Genomic DNA, 23,926 nt, shown 5'->3' with positions numbered 1-23,926 from the left:
AGCTCCCTGGATCCTTTGGGGCTAGGCTGTCTTTCCCTTGGGGGCTGTCAGCACGCACCGGCCTCCGTCTTTGGTTGTTCCAACAACCCCCCCCACACACACACACACACAGACACACACGGAGCTCCGTGTTGCTCATGGGAAGTGTCTCTGTGGCTGCAGAGGTGTCACGAAATGACTCCTGTTCTGACCTGCCGGAGATTCAGAATGGCTGGAAGACGACCTCGCACACGGAGCTGGTGAGAGAGGCCAGAATCACCTACCAGTGTGACCCCGGCTACGACATTGTGGGAAGGGACACCCTCACCTGCCAGTGGGACCTCAGCTGGAGCAGTGACCCCCCCTTCTGCGAGAAAAGTAGGTGCTTGGCCACGCCGGGCCTGGGCCTTGCTTCAAGGGGCTCCCTCCCTCCCTCCCTCCCTCGGTCTCTCCAGGCCAGGCTGGTCTGCTGGGCCTCAGGCAGGGGATCCGGGCCCTTTCTCCTCCCGGGGGACTCCACGTGACTCCCGCCATGTTCTTACCTGGTTGATCCTCTGAGGCCTCTTCTGCTTCTCTACAAAGGTTAAGGGGTACAGCTTAACCACCATGTGAGAAAAATCCACCCGCCTGATTTCCCCCAAAGCAAACATGCGGCCAGGACGGTGTGGCTGCAGGTGCTCTTTTTGCCCTTTGGTGGGTGCTCTGCCACGGGTCGCTCGTTTAGAAGCCTGTGCTGGAAGGGGCAGCCGTGGATCCGGACCCCTTCCCCGGAGGGCTTGGAGGGAGCATTCTTCAGAGCACCTCTATTGACCTCCCCCCCTTGTCCCCCACATGCTGCTCATTCTGGAGATGGCCCCTGGGGTCTCGCTGTCCTTCCAACACCCTCGGCCCCCAGTCCCAGCCCTGACTGAGGCTGCCTGTTCCTCTCCTCCTTCTCCCCCCCCCCACCCCAGTCATGTACTGCACAGACCCCGGGGAGGTGGAGCATTCCAGCCGTCTGATCTCGGACCCGGTGCTGCTGGTGGGGACCACGATCCAATACAGCTGCAGTCCAGGCTTTGTGCTGGAAGGGAGCTCCCTCCTGACCTGCTACAGCCGAGAGACGGGGACTCCGATCTGGACCTCGCGGCTTCCCCGCTGTGTCCGTAAGTCCTGCGGCCGCTCCTGCCGCCCAGGGCCCTTCCTTCCGCAAGCCACTGTTCGGTCTGGGTGGAGGGGGCTCCTGGAGGAGGGGGACCCCCTCGGCTCTTGAGAAGGCAGCTTCCGACTGCTGACTCATCCTGTCCAGCATCCTCTTTCCCAGGGGGGATGAGCTGACCCCCCCCCAGAAGGCCCTGCCCCAGAAGGCCCTGCCCCAGAAGGCCCTGCCCCTTGCTGCCGCCCTCATTCAGGGTTACACTGCCTCTGAACATGGAGGCTGTGTTTTGTCACTGGGGCTCATAGTCCTTGCTGGACCGCTCCTTCATGCCTCCTCCTGTCTGTCCTGAGTCCATGGCTCACAACCAGGACTATTGAATTCTACCAGGAAGAGGGGGGGATAAAGGTGTCTCCCATTTCTCCAAGGGGTACATAATTGGGCAGCCCCCTGCCCTGCCCCCCCCCTGGGCATTATTCTTCCCAGAAAAGCCCCAGAGCTCCCGGCAGTTGTTCTTTTCTGCCTCTCCCCCCACCCCACCCCGCTCAGCCACCCGAACAGGCTCATTTGCATCCTGTGCCAGGAGGCCCTGGGCAGGGGACGGCCCCTGGCTGTGGTGCCCTCTGCCCTCTCCTTGGAACTTCCCCTGGGGCTGGGAAGCGGAGGTGCCATGGGGCAGGGGCTGACGGGTGCGTTTCTTCCCAGCCGAGGAGTCCCTGGCCTGTGACAACCCGGGCCTGCCGGAGAATGGATACCAGATCCTGTACAAACGCCTCTACCTGCCCGGGGAGTCCCTGACCTTCATGTGCTACGAGGGCTTTGAGCTGCTGGGCCAGGTCGCCATCCAGTGCCTCCTTGGGCAGCCGTCCCGCTGGAGTGGGCCCCTCCCGGTCTGTCGAGGTACCACCCAAGGAAGGAAGGAAGGAAGGAAGGAAGGAGAGAGAATAGGACTCAGGGCTAAGGGAAGGAAGGAAGGAAGGAAGGAAGGAAGGAAGGAAGGAAGGAAGGAAGGAAGGAAGGAAGGAAGGAAGGAAGGAAGGAAGGAAGGAAGGAAGGAAGGAAGGAAGGAAGGAGGGGATGGGGTCGGGAGGGGGCTGCCTGCCTGTGCCAGACTAACCCACCGACTCTTCTCTTCCAGTGAATCAAGACAGCTTTGAACACGCCTTAGAAGGTGAGCCCCCCCCCCAAGCCCGGCTTCCCCCAGCAAAGAGAGACTCAGGGCGGGGGGGGTGTGTGTGTGATCGCCCTGCTGAGCTAGGCTTCCTTTACAGCAGGGCCCCTGGGGCTCCTGATGCTTCGGGAACAAGGCGGGGCTCACCCGGCCTGCCTCAAAGGAGCTGGGGCTGTGGGTCACCTCTCTTGCCAGGGAATGTTGGGAACACCCTGCCCAAGGAAGGGGGCCTGGCCTCCCTGGCAGAGAATGAGGAGAACGTTCCCATGGGGAGTCTTCTGGTCTTGCCCTTGAGCATGGGTCCGGCTGGTGGGGGCCCAGGGCAACTCCTGCCCCAGTCTGGCCCTTCCGGCTGGTCCAAAAGGCATTGTGGGACTACAGATCCCCAGGAGAAGAGCGGAGGGGGGGGGGTTAGGCTGACCCAGCAGAGTCAGTGGGAGGCCTGAAGCTAGCTGGGGTCTCAGCAGAAACCTGGAGATGCTCAGACCGCCAAGGGAGACGCAGTCCTGGGGGTGAATGGTTGGGGGGGGCTCCCAACACCCACACTTTGCAACTCCTGGGCCACATACTCTGGGGAGAGGCTCCCTGTGGCCTGCTGGGTGGAGCAGGAGGGGGCCAAGGGCCCTTGGGAGCTGCAGGAGAAGGAGCCATGGGCAGAGGGGGAGCCATGGGCAGAGCTGACCCCCTCCACCCTCTTCTCACTTTAGTGGCCGAAGCTGCTGCCCAGAGCTCCCTGGAGGGGGGGAACCTGGCTCTGGCCACTTTCCTCCCCGTCCTGCTGGTCTCCTTGCTGCTGGGTGCAGCCTACGTCTACATCACCAGGTGGGTAGGAAGGGAACCTCAGGGCCGCTGCCGTGGGCCCTTGGGGTATCCGCATGGCTGCTGGTCCCCCAGCTCTTTCGCTCGCTCAGGACGGGGGGATAAGCCTGCTTTGGGTGGAGAGCAGATCTGGGTCTGCCTCAGCCGTGGGGCCCAACAGAGGCCCTAAGAACCACTCCCCTTATTTGGGGCAGTTGGCCCCAAATCCTGCCCAGAGCACCCGGCTGGTCTGCCCCTGCCGCGACTCCCCTGCATGGCCGGATCCTGCCTTGAGCAGAGGGTTGGACGAGAAGGCCTGTCCGGCCCCTTCCCCACTCTGGGACGTCTTCCTCATCCTCTCTGTCTGTCCGCAGGTGCCGCTACTCCTCCAGCCTGCGCCTGCCCCTCATGTGCTCCCACCCCTACAGTCAGATCACAGTGGAGACGGAATTCGACAACCCCATTTATGAGACAGGGGTGAGTTGCTGCTCTGTTTGCAGCCCCGATTCCCAGTTCTCCCCCCCCCCCGGCAGCTCCTGCTGCAGACCCCCAGATCCCTGCAAAAAACCCAAGGCCACCAATGACAATCGGAAGCTTCGGCACCCTCTGCCTGCCTTACGTGGCCGTGACAACTCCTGGGTGCCTTCTGGGGCAGAGACAGGTGGGTCGCATGAAGCAGCGGGTCCCTGGGTGCCCCAAAGAGGCTCTTCGGGGAGGGGGGAGCGTCTCAGGACACTTCTGGCCAGTCCTTTAACTGCAAGGCCTCGGCCTCTCCACTTGGCCCCTCTGGACTGCGGCCTCAGTAGTCTTTTCCACCTCCCATTCCCCCCTTCTTTGGCTCCCCCCTCCTCCTCTAACAGCACCTCCCCCTTTGGCTCTCCGCCTTTCCCCTCCGGCCCAGCAGGCTGGGAGAGAAGCCTCCCTCTCGGGTGCCGCCTCTCCTTTTGGAAGTGCCGAAGTTTTAAAAGGTCATATTTTTTTCTAAACAAAGGAACCTGCTGCCCTGAACACCAGCAGAACTTCGGTTGGGTCAGAAGGTTAAAGACTTGATGCAAGGAAGTGGTCAGCTGACCAAAAAATAAAAATCCCTCCTCGAGGCAGACTGGTTTTTCCAGCAGGCGGGTGATGGGGGGGGGCTTGCCACGGGGGGGGGAGTCGGCTGGTGGCGATGGCCTGGCTGACTTTCGCCGTCCTTTAGAATCATCGTGCAGGCCGGACACGGGGTTTGTGTTGCCAGGTCTGCCTCACGCAGCCAGAGGAGCCGGGCAGAGACAAGCGCTTCTGCCGAGGGGCAGGGTGGAGCAGGCCAAGCCCCCGTTTTCTGGCAAAGGCCCCTCCTTACTCCAGCCCTGCCTTGCTGGGCAGCACGGGCAGGATCCTCACACACATGGGCCCGGGTGTCAGTGCTGCTGGGGTTATGTCTCCAGTTTTCCCACAGCATTGCCGTGCAATTGTGCTCCTCCCACACTTCCCCATTTCTCAAAATTGTGCGTGTGTGTGTGTGTGAGAGAGAGAGAGAGAGAGAAGTCTCCAGGTTGCTTCCAAGTTCAGGAATCCCAGACCCTGCCAGTGGCCTTGCTCGGGCTCCGAGAGAGCTGCAGCTACCTGGGCAGGGCTGTTGGGTCTTCCCCTTTTCTTGCTGCCTGCTGTTTTTCCTGGTGCTGCCGTGCTCCCTCTGCTGTTCAGTTCTATATTGCACTCCTTTGTGTCCTGCACACAAGACCAGCCATTTCAATCTGCAGGGCAATATACCAAATATAAAGTGGTGCGAGGAAAACAGGAGCAGATCAGGAAAGAACCTCAAAGCAACACAAGCAAGGAAAATGCAGAGTCATGGCTTCTCTTCCTGGGCCACAGGGGGTCACTGTAGCTTCTAGGGAGCATTCAGGCTTGACAGGGCTTTTCTTCTTCCCCAGGAAACACGGGAGTACGAGGTGTCCATCTGAAGCCAGCCTCTGCAGACTTTCCCGGCACGACTGCACCTCCCTCTTGCAGGATTCCCATGGCGCTCGGCTGGCCGCCTGGGCCTGCTGGTCCTTGTCCTTCCCCTCCTGGCCCGCCTTCCCCCTTGTGAATGCAACTCCAACTCCATCACCTGTGGGCAGCGGGGGCCAGCTCTGCACTTTCCTGGAGACTGCTCAAAGACCCCACCCCACCCCACCCCAGGCTCTGAAAGGCCTCGGCTCTTCTTTTCCGTGTTGTGGAGTGAGAAAGGCAGCCCGGGAAGCGATGGTTTGGCAGCCCCTGCCAATCAAGATCTCTGCTGGCCAAGAGTCCGTGGTGGCCCCTCTTTGAACTGGGCAGTAGTGCCAGCTGGGAAGGTCACCAGCATGTGGGTCAACCTAGAAATCCGTGTGGCTTAGGAGAGAAGTCAAAACAAGGAGATGATATGGAACCTTCTTCTCCCGCGTTTTGTGACTTGTGGGTTCCCAGCATCACAATCGGCTCTGGGAAGCTGGCAGGTTGGTCCAGAAGTGCAGAGTTGAATGCAGTTGCCGGGGGCACCGTCCAGTGACTTCCACCTCTTTCTACTGCCACCAGGTCTTCTTCATTACCCCCCACCCACCCACCCACCCACCCCCCAAGGCACTGGCAGACTTTGGCTCCTGCCCATGCACGGATCAGGACCATCATGGCAGAACGTGTCCTGATGCACAGATGGCCAAGACTTTGGGGCTGAGGGGGAGGGGAGGAGGGCAGCAGCAGCCCTTGGGGACTAGAAAAGGCACGCGAGATGCACGCGAGGCCCGACGGTTTTTCTCCTGGGCAAGGAAGGGCACAACACTGCACGCTGCTTGTTGCCTACGAAGAAGGGAATGCAACTGGAAGTGGACACGAGATCCTGCCTGCGACCTTCAGCCTAAGCGCCTGCAGCATCCACATGACCTCATGCGCAGCTGACACTCAAAGCGGTGGCGTTTGTGTGGGAGAACTTCTCCATGAGTCCAAATCCCATGTGGTATCTGTCAACCCAGCTTTGCCCTGTGGGAACCCCAGCGAGAGACGCCCTTCTCTTGACAAGTCAGATCCAGAAAAGAGCAAGAACATCAGCGACCCCTCCCTGCCTGTCCACCCTGGACTGGTGCCCAGGCAAGACACAACCGCCCCCGCCCCCCACACACACACTGTCTGGACAGCCTGCAGAGTCCAGAGAGTCTCTTAGAACATGGACCATTTAAGAGGGAGCACAAAACACCAACTTTCCATAAGAAGAATACTGCGTCAGAAGAATGCAGGACTAGACAGAGGTTAAATTTTGCACCTGCAGAGTGGAACTTTGGTTCTTGGGCTCCCCCCTCTCGCTTGAGCCCATGGATCTCCATGCCAAGTGACTCCTGGGGGAGAGGGGGCCCGAGGGGGGCCCTGCAGAGGGAAGGGGGGCGAGTGGCCTTGGCCAGGTTCCTCTGCTGTTCTGAGAAGCCCTCCTTTCCCGCTCTGAGCCGCTGGCGTCCCCACCGGCAGCTCTTCCTGTCTTTGTACAATAGTGAAACTGTAGCTCTGGTCATGTGGTTTTCTAGAAATGTCTGTTTTAGTTTAGAAGCAGATTGGTGCATTTTGAGGTGGTCAGAGTTAGGCTTTAGTTTTATTTATTTTTCTTTTTAAAAAAAGACAGAAAGAAATAGAATGTGTACTTGTAATGTGTAAAGGTACAAAGAAGAAAAGCAAGAGGGAGAAGGGGAAAACGACAAAAAGTGCCAAAACTGTGTCCGGCAATCTGTTCCCATTCCTGTACATCTCTTTTTTATAAAATTGATGGGATTAAATATTTTTGAACACGAGAAACCAGCTTTCTGAGGGAACTGCCATGATTCACTGGAACTGATCTCATTCCACAGTTCTATGTTCTATGTTTAGTGGTGAGCGCCAGCATTGTGCAGGGGGCTGGACTAGATGGCTCTGGGGGTCCCTTCCAGCTCTTGGATTCTGTGGTTTAAATGGTGGTGAACAAACTTACAGATGGGGCCGGATGAGGCCTCTCTTAGCTGGCTCTGGTTTTGGAAATTCCCGGAGAAACAGGGTGGAGGGTGGCATTTGGGAAGGGGAGGGGCTTAGAGAGGCTATCAGGCCATAGAGAAGAATCATCAGATTAGCCATTTTCTCCAGGAGAACTGATCTCCGTAGGCTGGTCTGGAGATCAGCTGTAATTTCAGGAGATCTCCAGTCACTGCCAGGAGTTTTGGCAACCCTGCACTTTTCTATCTGACAGCCAGACCTGGTTAAGCAATTGACACTTAATTGACCTGGGCCCAGTTAAGGGCGTTCTGGCGATATAGGGAGTTGATCCTGGGGACTGCAAGGTCTCAGCCCCGCTTGCCCCCTCCCCCGGCCCGGAACATTTCTTTGCCGCCAGGGTTGCCGGCCTCCAGGTGGGATCTGCCCCCCCCCCCCAACACACAGCCGCAGATTTCAACGGACCTCCCGCGGGGAAAACGGAAGATTCAGAGGGTGGCCTCGATCAGGGCCTCCCATATCCGCTCAGCTCCCTCCGCTCCCCAAACCCCACCCCCAGATCTCCAGCCCAGAGTTGGCAGCGGGAGGCCTACCGTCGCTCTCCCTGCCCGTCTCGCCGTGCATTCAGCCCGGGTCTCCTTTTGCTCGCTTCTCGTTCTCGCTCCAGCCGGGCACCGTGTCCGTCCATCTCTTCCGGACTGGCGCGGCGGGAATGAAGCGCCGCTTGCGCCTTTGCCAGCAGGGCCTGGCGCATTTCACCCTGCTGCGACGTGCTGGCGGCGGCGGCGGCGGCGGCACACCGGGCTCCTGCGCCTTCGGGCTCTTGCCAGCAGTTTCTTCCGTTGAGGAGCGGCCGCACAGCCAAGGGGAGCCCCCCCCTCCCACCGACCAGGGGAGCCGCTGCTGCTGTGGAGGCCGCCGCCCACAACGGAGCCTGCTGCCTGCCCGCCCGCCCGCCGGTCTCCCCCCGCCGCCCCTTCCCAGCGGCAGCGGCAGCCCAGGGGCTCAGGGCAGTGTGGGGTGGGGTGGGGGGGGGAGGCGGCCGGGGACGGGGGCTGCCAGGTTCTCTGCCCAGTCCGGATTATGCGGGGGGGGTGGGTGGGTGGGGAGGAGTCCGCCTGCGCAGGGCGAGCCAGGCAGCCGGCGCCGGGCTATCGGGGGGCCGCTTCCGCCCTGCTCTTCGCGGCCCTGCAGCCAGGTGGGCGCCCAATGGAGGCCTCACTCTGCTCCTCAATGGGCGTGCATGGGCGAGCGGCCCCGTCGCAGCCTGTGCGGCCTCGGAGGGCAGAGAGCTCCCGGCCGGCCTCGCCACAGCCAGGGGGCCAGCGAAGACGTCCAGCCGCCACGACCCACCCCGTCTCTGGGCCGCCCACTCCGGGCCACCGCGGTCCCGAGGCCTCCAGGCGCCTGCTGGCCTCCCCGGCGGTGCGCTTGTCCACGAGGCAGAGAGGACACCAGAGCCGCAGAAGAGCCCTGCTGGGTCAGGCCAGGGAGGGCCCCTCCAGTCCAGCATATGGAGCTCCTTCCAAGTTGCCATGAAGGCCGGGGCCAGCCCTGCCCACGGGAGGCGCCTTCCCTGCTTGGGGAGGGAGGAGGAGGCATCCCTTTCTCAGAGCCTTTTGTCTGATTGCGAATCGCCCTCCTCCCCCCCCCCCCCAAAAAAGAAACCTACAACAGGGAAAGGCGTCTCCCCTTCACTTGTGAGCGGCCTTTCTGCCCCTCTCCCCAGGTCGGCCTCGGCTGCGCGGAGACTGCGTGACTGGCCCGAGGTACGCTCCTTAGCCGCCGGGAGGGGTTCGGGGTCAGGCCTGGGCCCTCCAACAGGCACCCCGCACTGAAATCAGGGAAATGGCAGGCGGGAGGGAGACCCCGCCTCTGCTCCCTTGTGAAAGCAGCGGGGAAGCCTAGCCCCGGGCGGCGCGGATCCCTCCTGCCCTGGCCCGAAAGGCGCGCTGCACCGGGTTTCCCTCTGCCTTGCAGGAGAGCAGAGAAGCCCCCCCCCCCCGGGCCGGTTTTAGTTCTGCTCGGCCGCCCTCCGCCCGCCCTCCCCAGCTGCCGCCACCGTTCTTTGCCAGCCGCCGCCAAGGGACCCTGCGCTGCGAGGCCAACAGGCCAGGCGGCGGGCTCCGGCTGGACTGGGCGTCTCTTGCCGAGCGGGGCTCCAGCGCCCCGCAGCTCCGGCAGTCTCGCGCAGGGGGCCCGGGCGGAGGGCGTGTCGTATCCCCGCGGCCCACGGCGGCCTCCCACGCGCGCTCACGACGTGGCCCGGACCGACTGCACCTGCGCGCGCGCCCTCCGCTTTGAGGGCGGTCTCCCTGGCGACGAGGCTTCCGACCAATGCGCTGCCGCCAGGTGCCTCCCCCTCGGGATCACGCGCAGGGCGCAGGCATTTGCGCCAGGCCTGTAATGCGGTGCAACTGCGAATGGGACCGCGCAGCTTGGCCCTGGAGCGGACCGTGGGCGAGGAGAGCAGGACCAGCCGCGGTGCAGGGGGGGTGCAGGGGGGGTTAGGGGTGGCCGAACTCCTGGCATCTCCCGCAGGCCAGAGGCTTGTTCTTGCGCAGCAGCCCCAGAGCCCCAGGCCTTGGCCCTGGCACGAACTGTGGGGCCACCTGGCTTCCTTCAGGACCCGAGTCCTCCCCTTGCACACGGACGGGCCGCGGCTGGGCCTGGGAGGATGGAATCAGTTGGGGCCCGGAACGGTGGGATGGATGGAGCGTTTCTTCGCACCCTGAATCAATAAATGATTTGGGAACAGGGTGCTGCTTCCTTCTGGCTGCTGGCTCTCAAAGGCTCGCGCAGGACTGGAGGAAGCGCACAGGAGAGTAACCCCAAGGGTCCGGAAGGCCGGGAACACCGAGGGTTTATGCCGGGGTGGAGAGAGAGCAGAGGCAGAGCGCGCTGTCCTGGGCGCCCCAATGCCTTCCGCGCCCCTGGAGTGACTGTCTTGTGGCCCTCTGGGCCAGGGGAAGCAGTGATGGGCAGAAGCACAAATGCTTTCCGAGGGGATTAGCCCTGTTCAGGGAGGGAATGGCGACCAGCCTCAGGTGGCCAAGAGAGCCTCCACGCTCAGAGGCAGTCCATCAGCCTCCTGCTAGCGGGCAAAGGCCTCTGCCTCTGCGATACTGACCGGCCATCCATCCATCCAGCCGTGGGTTCTCTCTCTGCTCTGTGGAAGGGGAGACTGGTCCAGAGGGAACGCTGCTTGGACGCTTCTGGTGGGCGCGGGCTTTTGAGGGCAGTTTACCCTCCTGGGCTGGTAGGACTGCGAACCTTTACTGGCTCCTCCTGGCCAGGCTGTCACAAGACGGCTGTGCTGCTGACGCCACGAGGAACTCTGGAGCTGGCGAGGTGCGGTACCACCAAGCCTCCATTCGCTGCTCACCGGGAACCACCACCAAGCAGCCCCGCCGGCACCTCAGTCATGTCGCACCTCAGTCACATCCCTAGCAACACGCCACCCCTCGGCCCCCTGCCCAGAATGGGGAAAGGGCCAGCCAGAGGCCAGAAGAGGAGGCGTGGGCGTGCGAGGACACGGGCCGTGCACGCTGCCTGGCCCGGCTCTAGGGAGCCTGTGGAGGGGTTTGGGTGCCAGGCCCACAGAGCCTGATCGGCCTTTCCTCCGAGGAGACACGGCCGGGATTGGGCCCAGGGGCTTTCGCTCTGTCTCGTCGGGGCTTTGGGATTCTCCAGGCGTCGGCGGGGCACAGGTCCCTTTCTTTATGGCTCCACCCCGCCCTGTCCGTGCCCCGGCCTCTGGAGCCCGGCAAGCGTCCCGGACCGCGGCCAGACCCCCCTGCCGTCCAGGTGCGGCTTGCCTGGCCCGGCTGGGGGCCGCAGGGGGCAGGTCTACTCAGGAGGAGGCGCCGGCCCGGGTCATTCGGCGGGGCGTCCCTTCTCTCGCGGCGCCCGCCGGCCCCTCCCGCGCCGCCGCTGCTGCTGCTGCCTTCGCCGGGCGGGCTGCTGGGAGTTGTGGTCCGCCCAGCGCCGAGCCGAGCCGAGCCCAGCAGCGCCCGCAGCCAGCCCAGCAGACAGGCAGCCAGCCCGGCCGACCGGCCAGCCGAGCAAGCGAGGGAGGGAAGGTAGGAGCGAGCGGGGGCAGGCGGCGCGCAGCAGGTGGGAGCGGCCGTCGGGGCAGCGGGCCGGGGTCGGGCGGAGGGGCCGGGCGGGCGGCACGTGCTTCCGCCTGGCTTGCTGGCTGGCTGGCCCCCGGCCCTCTGCACGTGGCCCGAGGCGAGGCGCGCCGGCTCCCCCGCCCTGGCCCGGGAGAGGGTCGGCCGCGGGGGGGGGGGGGGGGGCTGGGTTCCTGGCGCTTTCCCTCCCTCCCTCCGTGCGGGCGGCTCCGTTGCGTAAGCTCTTCCGCGGGCGGGCTCGCCGGGGCGGGGGAAGGGGGAGGGCGCGCGTGCAGGGCCTGTGCGCAGCCCCGGGGGGGAGGGGGGGCGGTTCCGGCCAGGACTCCAGGGACCCTTCCCAGGGGCTCCAGTTCTGGGGCTGGCACCATGTGGGCCCGGAGAGGGATTTGGGTGCGGCCTCCTTGGGGTGCTTCGACCCTCGTTCTTCGCCCCCCCCCCCACATTGCCTTCCGGGCCGCTGCCCTGCAGGTCGGGGGTCCTGGGTTCGGGCGGCCCTCTGCTGAAGGCCGGCCTTTGATGGAGGAGCCCCTTTGCAACGTGCCAGAAGGGTGGGCCTGCTGGAGACGGAGCAGGGAGGCTTTCTGGGGCGCCCAGGGCTCTGCTCTCCCTGTCTTCCGCAAACAGCTGAGGCATGCTCAGGGGCAAGGCTGATGGGGGCCCAAAGGGACCCGTTTCCCACCCAGGAGAGGAGAGCTTTGCCTTGGGCCCTGCCCAGGAACCACCTCCTCAGGCACCCTCCCACCTCCCTTGGCTGCTTCTGCCCAGGGGCTGTGGAGGTGGAGCTCAGAGCAGGGAGGGAGGTGGGCTGGGGGCTTCCCACACCGAGAGCTGTGGGGCACAGTCCGCCAGGGGATCTTCCGGGGAGCTGTGCGGTTTGGGCTCCCCGTTCACACGCTCCTTGTCTTCCGTTCAGTGCCATCCTTGGGCAGAGAGCCCCGTGCTGGCCTCGGTGACCGCTGTCGCTCCCGGGTTCTGCCAGAGGACCAAGCGCAGGAGAGGGATGCTGTGCTGGGGGTGAGGAGGAGACCACGGGCGGGCAAGAAGCTTCCTCCGTGCCCCTAGACTGAATCCGCAGCGGATGGCCGGAACGGGTGCGAGCGGCACGTCGGCACATGGTGTTCTCTCTAGAATGGAGCCCCCTGCAACCGCCTCAGGACTGCCCCGACTTTAGCTGCAGCAGAGCGGCAGGCACACCCACCCAGGCTGGTTTGACGCACTCAGAGGGCCTCTGCACATGCCCACCCATGGCCTCCCTCAGCCCTGCGCTGCATGAGGGCCCCGGGAAAGCCTGAGTCCCGAGCGGCCGGACTCTGCTCCAGCGCCCCCCGAGAAACGGCACCTTCCCTCCCCCAGAATGTCCCTGGAGTGGCTGATGGGATGGAGCGGGTCGCTGGACAAGCTGAGGGACTTCATTGGCACAGGAATCCAGAGTGTCCGGGACTGCAACTCCAGCGCGCTTGGCACGGTGGCCTTCCTCCTTGCCATGTTCGTGTGGTATTGCTACCACGTTGGGCGTGAGCAGCCGCGGGCGTACGTCACGGTGAACTCGCTCATGCAGGGCATCGACGGCAGCGGCCTGCAGAACGGCTACGCTCACTGCCACTCGCCGGAGTGCATGCGCTGCGCCCACAGCGACGGCCTGAACCAGAAGCTGTACCACAACCTGCAGGAGTACGCCAAGCGCTACTCCTGGTCAGGCATGGGCCGGATCCACAAGGGCATCCGCGAACAAGGCCGCTACTTGAGCAGCCGGCCCTCCATCCAGAAGCCGGAGGTCTTCTTCCTGCCGGACCTGCCCAGCGCTCCCTACTTCTCGCGGGAGGCCCAGAAGCACGACGTGGAGCTGCTGGAGAGGAGCTTCCCCATCATCCGGTGCGAGTTCGAGGCACTCTACAGGGCCTTCTCAAACTGCAGCCTGCCTCGGGGCTGGAAGGTCAACAGCACGCCCAGCGGGGAGTGGCTGGCCTTCTTCCTGGTCAACCAGGGCACCTGCGTGCCCCGGAACTGCCGGAAGTGCCCCCGGACGTACCGCTTGCTGGGCAGCCTGCGCACCTGCGTGGGCCACAACGTCTTCGGGAACGCCTGCTTCTCCGTGCTGACTCCAGGCACCGTCATCACCGAGCACTACGGCCCCACCAACACCCGCCTCCGCTGCCACTTGGGTACGTCCCCCCCCCCCCCCCGGCCTCAGAATGTCCTTGGGAGGTCCGGGCACACAGGGAGGAGAACAGCAACGGAAGGGTCAGCGGGGGGAGAGAGCCCCTGCACCCCCACCGGCCCTCCTTCGGCTGCCCCACAGGACCGGAGCCGGTTGAGGGCAGCAGCGCCCCTCCCTGCCCGCATTCCTGCCCGCTGCGGCCCGTTCCCCCTCCAGCCCAGCTCTTTAGCTAAGAATCTGGCCCCTTGCAGAGCCGCACTGAAGGTGACCGAGACATTTCGGAGCACGTCGTGCATGTCCTCCACTTTTTTTTAAACCTGGGCCTGGAAGGTCTGCACATGTTCGGCATAACAGAAGGATGTTCCAGAACCCCTCCTGCCTGCCTGGCCCGTTCAGTGCCTTGGTGAGGTCCGTCCTGGGCTGCTGCCATGGCAACCACAGGGAGAGGCGGGCTGAGCTGCGCATCTGCCGTCAGGGAGGCCTGGCTGGCTCCCCGCAGATCTGCCTTTCTTCACAGCCGTCTGAGCTGCCTGCCGGCCCCTGCCAGCAGGGAAGAAAGGGGCAGGCGGGTTCCAGAAGGGCCCTGCTGGGTCCCGCTGCTGCTCCCTGCGCGAGAGGCCCTGCTCATGCCCGCTGAGGCGGAAGGCAGAGCTAGCAGGGCCCTGGCCAGATCCTGCACAGCGGTGACTTTGCAGGCAGCAGGCAGCGCAGCAGTGCCCCGCAGGAGGCCGAAAGGGAGCAGCCTGCTCAGAGCCCATCCCACCCGTTCTGCTTCTCTTCTCTTCCCCCTGCAGGTCTGAAGACCCCCGGCAACTGCGAACTGGTGGTGGGAGGGGAGCCGCAGTGCTGGGCCGAAGGGCGCTGCCTGCTCTTTGACGACTCCTTCCTGCACACAGCCTTCCACGGAGGCAAGTTCCCGCTCCTCGCCCCCACTTCCCCAGGCCTTCCATCAGCTGAAAATGGGAAGGCTCCCCTCAGACTGCAGCAGACCCGGGGGCTTCTTTGTGGCAAATGCCGCCAGGGGCTGTGGGGAAGTTGATCGTAGGTGGAGCAGTGGAGTCCCAGGCCAGGGCCACGAAAGGGCTGAGGCCTCCTCCGTAATCCCGTCCCTTCCTCTATGCCGATGGTCTGGTGCTGCCCTGGCCTTGGTGGCAAGAGGGAGGGCTTCCCTGGGCTCCGCCTGGCAGTGTGGCCTGCAGGGTGGTGGGTGGGTGCAGGGATGCTTGGGAGACAGAGAAAGACTCAGCCCCACACTGTCCCTTCGGTCTGCAGGTCTCCCCGAGGAAGGCCCCCGCGTTGTCTTCATGGTGGACCTCTGGCACCCCAACGTGGCCGCAGCAGAGCGCCAGGCCCTTGACTTCATCTTCGCTCCAGGACGATGATCTAGCTGCCCTGGCAGGCGGGCCAGGATGGAGGGCAGGCCAGAGGGGGCAACCTGCCTGCCTGCGATGGCCTCTCCAGAGTGTGTCTGTCCTGGGGGACGAGCACCCACACACGCACCCCTGGGGTGAGGGGTTCACTCCTTGCCCCTCTTTGCACACAGGATTGCCCGCCTCTTCCTTCCCATCTCTGGAGGGTGGCCTCCTCTGCCCTGGGGTGAGACGCAGTGTTGTTGTTGTGTGTGTTGCCAGCTGTGATGTGCCGTGTCCAGAACTCCCCACCCCCATGTTGTTGCTGTGTGAACTTCCCTTTGTGGCACCTTTTGTACACAAGGCCGCTCCTTGGCCTGCTCCAAGGGAAGAGGATGCAGCAGCCAGCCAGGGCTGGGGGGCTCCTGTGGCCCCGTCTTGCAGTGGCTGCAGCACACCTTCGGCAAGGGGGGGGGGACTGCTGCTCCTCCCCCTTTCTCCAGCTTTGCCACAGCTGCTCACACCTTATTTGCCCCATTTTCTGCCTGGGGGGGGCAAGTCTCTCATGCTTGGCTGGGAGCAGGAGATTTGGGCCAGTCTACCTGCTGGGGGTGGGGGGGGGGGAAGAGAGGGTCATGGAGCCAGTGCTTGGACAGCCTCCCAGCTGGGAAGAAGTGCTCAGAGCAAGGAGGGTGGTCCACTTGAGCTTCATTGCCAGCCCTTATTCCCACATCATGATCATGTGGTGAAGACCCCCCCCCTCCCTCCCTCCAAGCCATGCATGCCTTGTTCTGCCCCCAACTGAGCAAGCAGCTGCAGGGCGCCTCCTGGGGCAGGGCGTGCTACGGTTTGGGAACCACGTTGTGCCAATAAAGCTGCTGCTGAAAGACACGGCCATTGCCTGTGGGCCTCTCTGCAAGGGTGAGGGGAGACTTAGCAGCTGCATCCGTGGGGGGGGGGGGGGCTTGGGTGAGCTCTTCCTGCAGCCATGGAGGAAGCTTCTGCCAGAAGAAAACCAGGCAGGAAAAGGGTTCTTCCTGGTCCCAATCTGAAAAGGTCAAGTTAAGCACGAGGGACTCCCAATCTGACCTGTGCCCCCAACTCCCTGGGCAGCCTCCACCAAGCTCAGGCCACTCCTGCAGCGGGCAGGTGGAGGCATTGCTGGACACCTGTGCAAAATGCCATGGTCACCGAGGGTCAAGGGCCTCCTTTGCTGGGGGTGGGGCAGTAGCCCTGCTGAGCCGCCCTCCGCATCAGAGAAGCCTGCTTCTGTCACCAAAACACAAGGGGGTAACTTGCATGCCGGCACTTGGAGGGGGCCCAGGCAAAACCTCCCCTGCAGGAGGGCCCCTGGGTTTGTCACTCCGTCCGGCCCAGCGGCTGGTGTGGGCAGATGGCAGGCTGACTGCAGGCCTTGCTGTTCGGGTGGGCTGCAGCTGCAGGCACAGCGGGTGTTTTGAGCTCCCTGCTTTTGTTGCTATGCAAACAGGCCTGCTTGGTTGGAAACTGAGCCACCCACGCCTGGCTGCTGCCACCCTCCAGGCCCTCCTGCTCCAGCTCGTCTGTTGGACATGCAGGTGGGGAGAAAGGCTGCATGGTGACTCTCCCTCGCCACCCCTCCTCTGGCCCTGAGAGCCAGCTAGAGGGGCCGCAGCCACCAGCCCACCTGTGCAGGGGAAAGGTCACTGGGACAGTTGGGGTGGGAAGCTTTTATTCTATTGGTCCCCCTTTACATGAGTACAAAAGTCTGCCCCCTGTGAAGCGTTTCCTTCCCCTCCCCCGTCCCTCACCCATGGGAGCTGATTCTGTGCCGGGCATTTGGCGTCGGCCATCAGGACAGGTCATATCTCCCCCTGCTCCCCCCGGACAGACATGTCCAGCTAAGCCTTTTGAGGGTGAGGAATGTGCTCCAGTGGGCTTGGGCCCTGTGCAGCCACACCCACCGAAGAGATGAGCAAGGCTCCATCCTGCCCAGCATCACTTCTGCATACAACCGGAGGCCCACCCTCTGCAGAGGTTCTGAACAGTAGCTGGCAGTTCTCTGGCCAGGGGCAGCCTCCAGGCTGGGTGGAGAAGGGCAGGGCGGCTCCTCCTCCACGACGGTGGCGCTGTTCTTCTTGCCCGCAGCTGCCAGAGCCTGGCCCCTGGAAGGCTGCACTTTCTTGGACAAACAAAGCAGAGGCTGGGCAGGAGCCAAGGCTAAAGGAGGCCGTCCTTCCTTCCCCGCCCACGCACTTGCCGCAGGGGCTTACAGCAGGTTCACGCCGTGCTTCAGCAGCTTCTGCTTGGCCTTGGAGGGCAGGGCGAAGGCGCTGTCACGAGGATTGGGTGCCCCTGAGTGGCGGAGCAGGGAGCCCAGTTGCTGGAAGTACGTCTCCTGCACAGAGTTCCGGCAGGCGTAGACGGCAGTGGAGGCATTCCTGAGGGTCCAGCACACCCGGCAGGGGAGAGAACGGCATTGAAGAGGCTGGCCAGGATCCAAGAGGCCCAGTTTTGGCCCTTGGCCACCGCTGCCCCCCCTCTAGTGAGATGGCTGTGAAGATGGCCCTTTCTGTTGGACCCCCCATAAGGACACAGAAGACAGAGCAACCTGTGCCTGCACAGCAGTGGGAGACCACGCGCCCGAAAGCTCCCCCTGGTTGGCGAGGGTGAAGGTCAAATCGGCAGGGCTGCCTCCGCAACTATCCCCTTAAGAATTAAACAGCCTAAGTCCATCATTTGTCATATGCAAGATGTAAGATTCAGCAGCCAAGACTGAATTTCTAGCACTTTCTTTGATTCCTGCTCATTGCACTATGTCTGCACGGGATGTGTAGAATTTTAGATTCTTAATAGACTTCATGCAGCCTCAACTCTGTGAGCCACATTCAAGTTGCTGGGCAAGAGAGAGAGCTTGCCCCTGGAGTCCAAGCGGGTAGGTCGGTCCCCTCCGCAGCCAAACATGGCAAGGAGGAAGGCGATGGGAGGTGCAGCCACGGCACGCTCCTTTATGCAGGACAGCCGCAGAGGAGGCCAGGCTCACCCCTCAGCCGGAACACGTGCCTCTCCTCTGCTGTGGGCTTGGTAGTCCCAGCTGAGACAGAGAGGGAGGGGCTGGAATGGACCTTCCCCCGCCTCCACCTGGCCGTGCCATCCTCCCCCAAGCCACGAGTATTACGGAGCAACAAAGCTCGTAATGCCAGCTTGCCCCTTCCCCACCAGCTTGAAGTCCAGATCTTTGCTGAAAATGGCAGAGCAAGCAGCCTGCCCAGGCTAGTGGGGGCAAGAGCCATGCTGAGGCCCCCTGATTGGTGCCCTGATGTGGCCAGAAGACCCAAGCCAGGGCTCTCACAGAGCGCACCCTGCTGTTTTGCTCAATGATCCCTGACTTCCTGCGGCATGGAAAGGCCTGAGGAAGGAGCCCGAGAGGCTGACTTGCTGTGTGTTCCCTTCTGCTGGTGGGGGGAGAAGGGGGGGGGAAATAGAACCCCCAAAAAGATGAAGACAGATGAAGCCTCGCTCCACCTGCTGGGGTGCAGCTGCCTGCCTGCCTGCAACTGGCAAAATCTGATTCTGCTCAAATGAGTCCCACCGATGGCCCCCGTGGGCTCTGAGCCGGCGAGTGCTTGTGCTGCCTGTGGGCCACCAGCCCCGTGAGCTGCATCTCAGGACTCACCTGCAGCCCCAGCCAGGCCCACAGGTCAAAAGCACCTCCTTACCGGACAGTCATTTCCGATGCCAGCGGCAGCTGCTCAAAGTCTGCGTGGATCAAGCTCACGGCTCTCAGGAAGTGTTGGTCCGGATTGCCAGCGGCTGGCAGGAAGTTAGCTGAGGGAGAGGATTGGGGTTGGTGAGTAAAGCAAAGGGGTGGAGGGAGGCCACAGGGCAGCTCTCCTGCCCACTGCCGGGGGGGGGGGGGTAGATGCTGTCCAGGCCCCTGCCACCGCCTCCCCGGCTGTTTGCATAGACAGGCAAGGCAGCGGACTTTTTACCTAGGACTGCTTGCCCCCCCCCCCGCCACCTCCTCGGTCTGACAGCCAGTCAAGAACCCCAGTGGGAATGGGAACAGCCCTATTCCAGAAAAGAGCCCCCATGCAGGGAAATGGGGCTATCCCCCCTCCCCCCCAGCCTGGGCCAGGACTCACTGGAGAGAAGGTTCTGGATCGAGTCATAGTGGGCAAAGCCATAGGAGCTCTTGACAGAGGATGGGCTGTCCTTTGGAATGGTCTCCTTGAGGTGGACCTCCAAGCCGTTCAGCGAGGCCAGGCTACTGTGATACTGAGAGAGAAAGAGAAAGGCAAGCCCCCACCCCCCGCCAAGGTCAACACACCTGCCCAAGGCAGGGAATCTCTGGGGCTCTGGGTGCTGCGTGGGGCACCTCTCCAGCAGTGTGGAGCGACTCCTGGGGAGGCCCCCCTGGGCCCAAATCAGGTGCCCCCACAAGTCCTGCCTGCCATGAGGCCCAGTGATGGGACCCACTCGGAACTGGCCACGCTGGAGACCAGCCAAGCACAGCTGCTGCAGCCAGACCAGACCAGGAGGCACTCGGTGCAGGCAGGGCCGGACGGACTCCGGGAAGGAAGAAGCCTTGGGGGGAGGGGGGCTGCAGAGCCCTTGTGGCTCACTTGTGACCACCACGATGCCTCCAGATTCTTTGCACATCCTGCCCCCTCCCCCCGGAGTCTGCTGGATGGTCTCAGGAGGTGCCTTGCAAAGGGGGATTGTCTGCCTTTGGGGCCTGGGAATGTAGCTGTGAGGCGAGGAGGGGCAAAAGGGGGGGCCATTTCTTACCACGTCCTCGATGGAGTCCTTACTCACTGCAAACTGCTCTTCAGCCAGGAGGGCCAGCACCAGATCTCGGACACGGTGGACATACAAGACCCCCCGCTCCAAAGTTGCCCCATCAGGCCCACTGGGGATGGCTGTGGGGGTTGCCACTGAGCCCTCCGGATGCCTGTCAACAGCGCAAGCCTGCTTGGTCTCCCGCACGGGGCACATGGCTTCCCCAGGGACTAGGGGCTTTCCCTCTGGGGTGGGCTGAAGTTTGACTGCAGAGCACCACCCTTGTGTGCAGAAGGTGCAGGGAAAGCCCTCCCTTTGTCCACCACCAAGGGCTGCTGCCGCCGGCCACAAGCGTCAAATGTAGACCACGCCCCCCAGCTCACGTTGCGGGTCCCTTGGCCAGGCCGCTCCCGTTGAGGACCCCTTGTCAGAACACTCGAGGGGAAGCTGCTGCAGCTTGAGCCCCGGGGAACAGAGTCCGGATCCAGACATCAACTACAACAACTGGATTCCGAGGACCCCGTCAATGCCAGAGGGTGGACTGGCTGGCCAAGTGCGTTAACTTATACCCTGCTTCTCCTCCCCAGCTGGGACTCACACCCCTTCCCTGCAAGTGGGGACTGGAACCCGTGCCTCCCAGGATGCTCACAGAGACTCTATCTGCTGTTCCATGATGGCTCGCTCCAGGGGGTGTCCTCCTAACCCCCCCCCCACAAATCAAGTTCATAACCGCTGAGCTGAATCCAGGGTGTGGAAGTTGGCACAATGCAGAGATATTGTGCCAGAAGGGAGTAACAGAATCCAAGAGCAGGGACCCCCTCTGCCCATTCCCAATTCCCACCGTACTTAGCCATCCACTCCAGGGGAAAGTCCCGCAATGCGGCCGCCTCATTTTCCAAGAGGTAAACAGAGATGATCTGGACTCCGCGAGGTAAGCAGGAAGCTTCGAGGGGCAGCGGAATGCTCTCTGTGGAGTGGAGGAGCAAAGGGAAAAATACGGGCATAAATTCTCCAGGAGGCCACAGCCAGGCACATTTCTGCAGCTTCCTTCACCCCAACAGTTAACTTATTTGCCCCTTCAAGGACAGGCCACGGTCAGGGGTGTTCAGTGCAGAGCTCAGCTTGTGGGTGAGGACTGGTGGTTAGAACACATCCATTTCCACATTCCCCACCCCCTGTGGTGACCCCACGGCTGGCAGGTACCATGGTACAGCTGCAGGTACAACCTCTACCAGGAGGCACTGCTGCTTGGCTTGAAGAGTCTGCCTTGCAAGGTGGTGTGATCTCCCCCTCCCCCGCCTCACTTGCCCAACATAAAGCCCCCTGCTGACCTGGATCCTGCAGCTGGCCTGCATCAGCTGCCTGGCCCTGAAACAGAAGGAAGCCCCAAGTCACCCGGACCTGCTGTGCCCCCTGCAGAGCTGGCCGCCCAGATGCTGGGTCTCTTTGGGGTTCTGCAGCCAATGGCTTTAATAAAATGGTCCTGATCCATGACTGGCCCGTACTTGGCTGTTTCTAGAACGCCTTTAGCTCTAAAGCTTTGACTCTCCCGCACAGGTGCATTGACTGCTAAGTTGATGAATATCTTCTCACTTTTGTTCTTTTGAAGTTTGGGTAGCAATTACCCAATTTCTACAGACTGATGCTGTGAGATGTCCCAAAAGCCCCTAGACTGGGAGGGAGGAGGAAAAAAATAGGAAATTTTCTAAAGAGACGAGGGACACACACTTGCACATGTCTGCATTTTAAAATGTGGGCTTCTGAAGAGGGGGTGTTTTCGTAGACCAGAGTCCAACAGAAGTCCTGCACGTGCTCTCCTCAGACCCAAAGGCAGTGGCTTCCCAGCCGGCCCCTCTGCTGAGCTGGAACCTACCTGAGGGCTTGCCTCTGCCTCTTGCAACAGAACCTTGGCTGTGAGGCTGGGGGGCAACTGCGTGCTGACAACCCTGCGGGGAGAGGATTGCTGAATGGGCACACATTCCTGGGGGTGGGAGGGGGTGTTGTCGCTCTTCTGCAATGGAGCCAGGCAGCTCAAAGACTGGTCAATGCATCTCAGAGATAATCAGTGGCCAGCTTACTCCAAGCACCAAGACTCTTCCCTGCCAAGTCCTCTATGCCACTCACTACCCTGCAGGCCAAGGAGGTGAACGCACACATCTCCACTTCAGGGCAGAGGTCTGGTCAGAACTGCGTGAAGTTGCCTTCTCCTGAACCAGGCCTTTTGGCATCACCTGCTCAGACTGGCAGCAGTTCTCCAGGGTCTCAGGCAGAGGACTTGCCCATCACCCCCTGCCTACCTGGCCCTTTTAACTGGAGATGCCACTGGGGATTGAACCGGGGACCTTTCTGCCTGCCAAATAGGGGCTTGCTTACTGAGCCACAGGCCCTCCCACACTCTGTTGGGGTGCAAACACACAACAGAGCCACAGACCTCCACAGCTGCTGCTGCCCCTCAATTCCACACTCTGGAGAAAGGGGGGGGAGAATTCAGTCATTCAGATGTCCCTCCCCCCACCCCCCTTGCCACTTCCCTGAAATCTGGCCAGCAACCCAGGCTGCACCTCAGCTACCCATCTGGGCCCCATGCCTGCCCCCATCTGGGGCTATTGTGGATATGCACCCCCTCTTTGGGCCAGGCTCTAATGCAACACAGCCGAATGGCTCCTTGGATTGTGTTTAGTGCAGCGTGAGCTCATAGGGTCTCAGGATTTGAGTTTAATTGTAGTATTTTTGTTTGTTGTATCTGTACTTTGCATTTTTACTGTTGTACACCAGGACCAATTTTGGCAGTTTTGAAATCACAAAATAAATAAATAAAATGACCCCCAGAAGGGACCACAATCAGCTGTGGGCATCTCCATCTCCCAAGCTGGCCTCAGGCCGGCCGGCCAAGAAAAACTACATTCGAATGTAGGGCCAGCACTCAGCTCTGCAGATGCCCTGGTGAGAGGCAGGCAGGGGGACAAGAACAAGATCTGTCTCCACACAGTACAGCCGCTCATCCCAGTACTCACAGTCCCTTGTAGATAATGCAGCCAGCGAGTATGTGGTGGGCACGCTGGCACGTCTGGAGGATCAGGGCTGCTTTCAGGAGCAGCAGAGGATCCACCTGGATGGGAAGATGGGGGGGGGGGGGAGTGAGGCCTTGGGTGGTGTCAGGGTGGAGAAGGGCCACGGGAGGGGGGCAGTCCCGCCAGGCATTACTTTGGTCTTGTCCATGGCCCAAAGGGAACGGAAGATCCGGTGCAGGTTGTTGGTGTGGTGCTGCAAATGCCTCATGTACTTCTCCCACTCCTGGTCCAGCTCTTCCCATGGCTGCTCCTGAAACAAACATGGAGAGCCCCTCAGCCTCTCAAAGACTTCCAGAAAGCACGCAGCTTACCTACGCACCCTCTGAAAAGCCCTCTTTGAACAAATTCTGTGTTCACATACAAAATGCTGGATTTCTGAGTACAGCACCTTGGTGTAAAAAGAAAACAGGAGGGGCAAAAGGGAAAATTCTGGGCTGTGGATAGTGCAGTCTGTTTTGGTGCCCCGCCCTTGGTTGCAGGCTCCAGGCCAACAGGAGAGATCACTCAGTACTGGTTCAGAGGGACCCCCGAGCTCTGCCCTGGCCTTTATGCTAGAAGGGTGTCCTGCACACCGTCTGAGCCCCCACTCACCTTGTATGCTTGAGGGAGGGGCCCATTGTAAAAGCAGAAAAGTCCCCGCAAGTGATCCAAGAAGCCCTGGCAGCTGCTATCGGGCAGGTCGGCCGCACAGCCCAGCACCTGTGGCAGGTGAGTGTGTGAAACCAGTGCTGAGGGCTGAACCCCTCCTCCCTTCCCCCGCGGAGACTCACCCAAAGGTGGCTGCCATCCACGCGCACGGCAAACTTGAGCTTGCGCAGGCGAATGAGCTGCGGGGGGGAGCCGGAGATCTCGGCCGTCCAGCGGACCACGCCCGCCACCTGGCTGCACAGCAGCTCCTGCCGGCCCAGGGGCGTCTGAGGGGGGGGGGGAGAGAGAGGGGCGCTGCAGGCACGGCGGGGAGGGGCTGCCCTGGCCCCAGCCCCCCGCCCGCCCAGGTGCTTGCACGGGGGGGGGGCACGTCCCGCAGGAGGGAGGGGGGCTGACCTGGCGGGGGCAGAAGCAGCAGATGCCGGCGCGCGTGGGGTCGCCCTCCGCCTTCACCCGGGCGCCGTCGTAGAGGAAGAAGCAGGGCCACCTGCGGGGAGGGGGGCGACAAAGAGGCCTGACGGGGCGCCCAGGGGGCCCCGGGGGGAGAAAGTGGGGGGAGGGGGCTTACCACGCCGCCATCGGGCCTTCAGCGCGTGGAGGGACCCCCGGCCGGCCGGGAAGGGAGGGCGCTCTGCGCACGCCCAGAGGCTTCCCGACGCGCCCCCCTTCCCAGCAGGCGGAGGCGGCGCTTCCGGGTTATCTCCGCGCCACGGGACGCCACGCCCCCTCCCCGAAGCGCCCAGGACTCCCGGAAGCGGAAGCCCTGCTGCCC

General features: G+C 62.4%; 3 protein-coding genes across 6 annotated transcripts in view; 2 read left to right on the top strand and 1 right to left on the bottom strand.

Annotated features, from left to right (window-relative positions):
- Nucleotides 1-6,866, top strand: part of SEZ6L (seizure related 6 homolog like) — a 28,860-nt gene extending 21,994 nt beyond the window's left edge. The window contains 7 exon segments of the mRNA XM_077308055.1: nt 163-357; nt 933-1,124; nt 1,820-2,014; nt 2,253-2,285; nt 2,993-3,107; nt 3,458-3,560; nt 5,000-6,866. Coding sequence (XP_077164170.1) covers nt 163-357; nt 933-1,124; nt 1,820-2,014; nt 2,253-2,285; nt 2,993-3,107; nt 3,458-3,560; nt 5,000-5,029 — 863 coding nt within the window. The 3' untranslated portion in view covers nt 5,030-6,866.
- Nucleotides 6,867-8,421: 1,555 nt separating this feature from the next.
- ASPHD2 (aspartate beta-hydroxylase domain containing 2) lies at nt 8,422-15,568 on the top strand. Of its 3 annotated transcripts, none has more exons than XM_077308113.1 (4): nt 8,422-8,803; nt 12,081-13,329; nt 14,120-14,233; nt 14,598-15,568. In XM_077308113.1, the coding sequence occupies exons 2-4, from the start codon at nt 12,522-12,524 to the stop codon at nt 14,705-14,707; spliced, it is 1,032 nt and encodes a 343-aa protein (XP_077164228.1). In that variant the 5' UTR covers nt 8,422-8,803; nt 12,081-12,521; the 3' UTR covers nt 14,708-15,568. The 3 variants fall into 3 exon arrangements, with proteins under 3 accessions (XP_077164228.1, XP_077164226.1, XP_077164227.1); XM_077308111.1 differs by lacking the exon at nt 8,422-8,803 and adding an exon at nt 10,914-11,116; XM_077308112.1 differs by lacking the exon at nt 8,422-8,803 and adding an exon at nt 11,202-11,383.
- Nucleotides 15,569-16,368: 800 nt separating this feature from the next.
- On the bottom strand, nt 16,369-23,896 carry HPS4 (HPS4 biogenesis of lysosomal organelles complex 3 subunit 2). 2 transcript variants are annotated; one of them, XM_077308106.1, is made up of 13 exons: nt 23,723-23,896; nt 23,551-23,641; nt 23,277-23,420; nt 23,098-23,205; nt 22,640-22,756; nt 22,450-22,544; nt 21,309-21,381; nt 20,767-20,803; nt 20,282-20,402; nt 19,445-19,607; nt 18,799-18,931; nt 18,373-18,481; nt 16,369-17,094 (listed from the first exon to the last, which is right to left on the bottom strand). In XM_077308106.1, the coding sequence occupies exons 1-13, from the start codon at nt 23,731-23,733 to the stop codon at nt 16,923-16,925; spliced, it is 1,374 nt and encodes a 457-aa protein (XP_077164221.1). In that variant the 5' UTR covers nt 23,734-23,896; the 3' UTR covers nt 16,369-16,922. The 2 variants fall into 2 exon arrangements, with proteins under 2 accessions (XP_077164221.1, XP_077164222.1); XM_077308107.1 differs by lacking the exon at nt 23,098-23,205.
- Nucleotides 23,897-23,926: the final 30 nt, after the last annotated feature.

The sequence above is a fragment of the Paroedura picta genome, chromosome 13, assembly GCF_049243985.1.
Source record: "Paroedura picta isolate Pp20150507F chromosome 13, Ppicta_v3.0, whole genome shotgun sequence".
NCBI lineage: Eukaryota > Metazoa > Chordata > Lepidosauria > Squamata > Gekkonidae > Paroedura > Paroedura picta.
This window is presented reverse-complemented; position numbering and strand designations above follow the sequence as displayed.

Coding starts and splice junctions, on each gene's coding strand:
- ASPHD2 (XM_077308113.1), top strand. CDS start 12,522: ATGTCCCTGGAGTGGCTGATGGGATGGAGCGGGTCGCTGGACAAGCTG. Junction 13,330..14,119: donor CCGCCTCCGCTGCCACTTGG/GTACGTCCCCCC, acceptor TTCCCCCTGCAG/GTCTGAAGACCCCCGGCAAC. Junction 14,234..14,597: donor GCACACAGCCTTCCACGGAG/GCAAGTTCCCGC, acceptor TTCGGTCTGCAG/GTCTCCCCGAGGAAGGCCCC.
- HPS4 (XM_077308106.1), bottom strand. Junction 23,421..23,550: donor GCTGCTTCTGCCCCCGCCAG/GTCAGCCCCCCT, acceptor CCCCCCCCTCAG/ACGCCCCTGGGCCGGCAGGA. Junction 18,482..18,798: donor GATCCAGAACCTTCTCTCCA/GTGAGTCCTGGC, acceptor CCTCTCCCTCAG/CTAACTTCCTGCCAGCCGCT.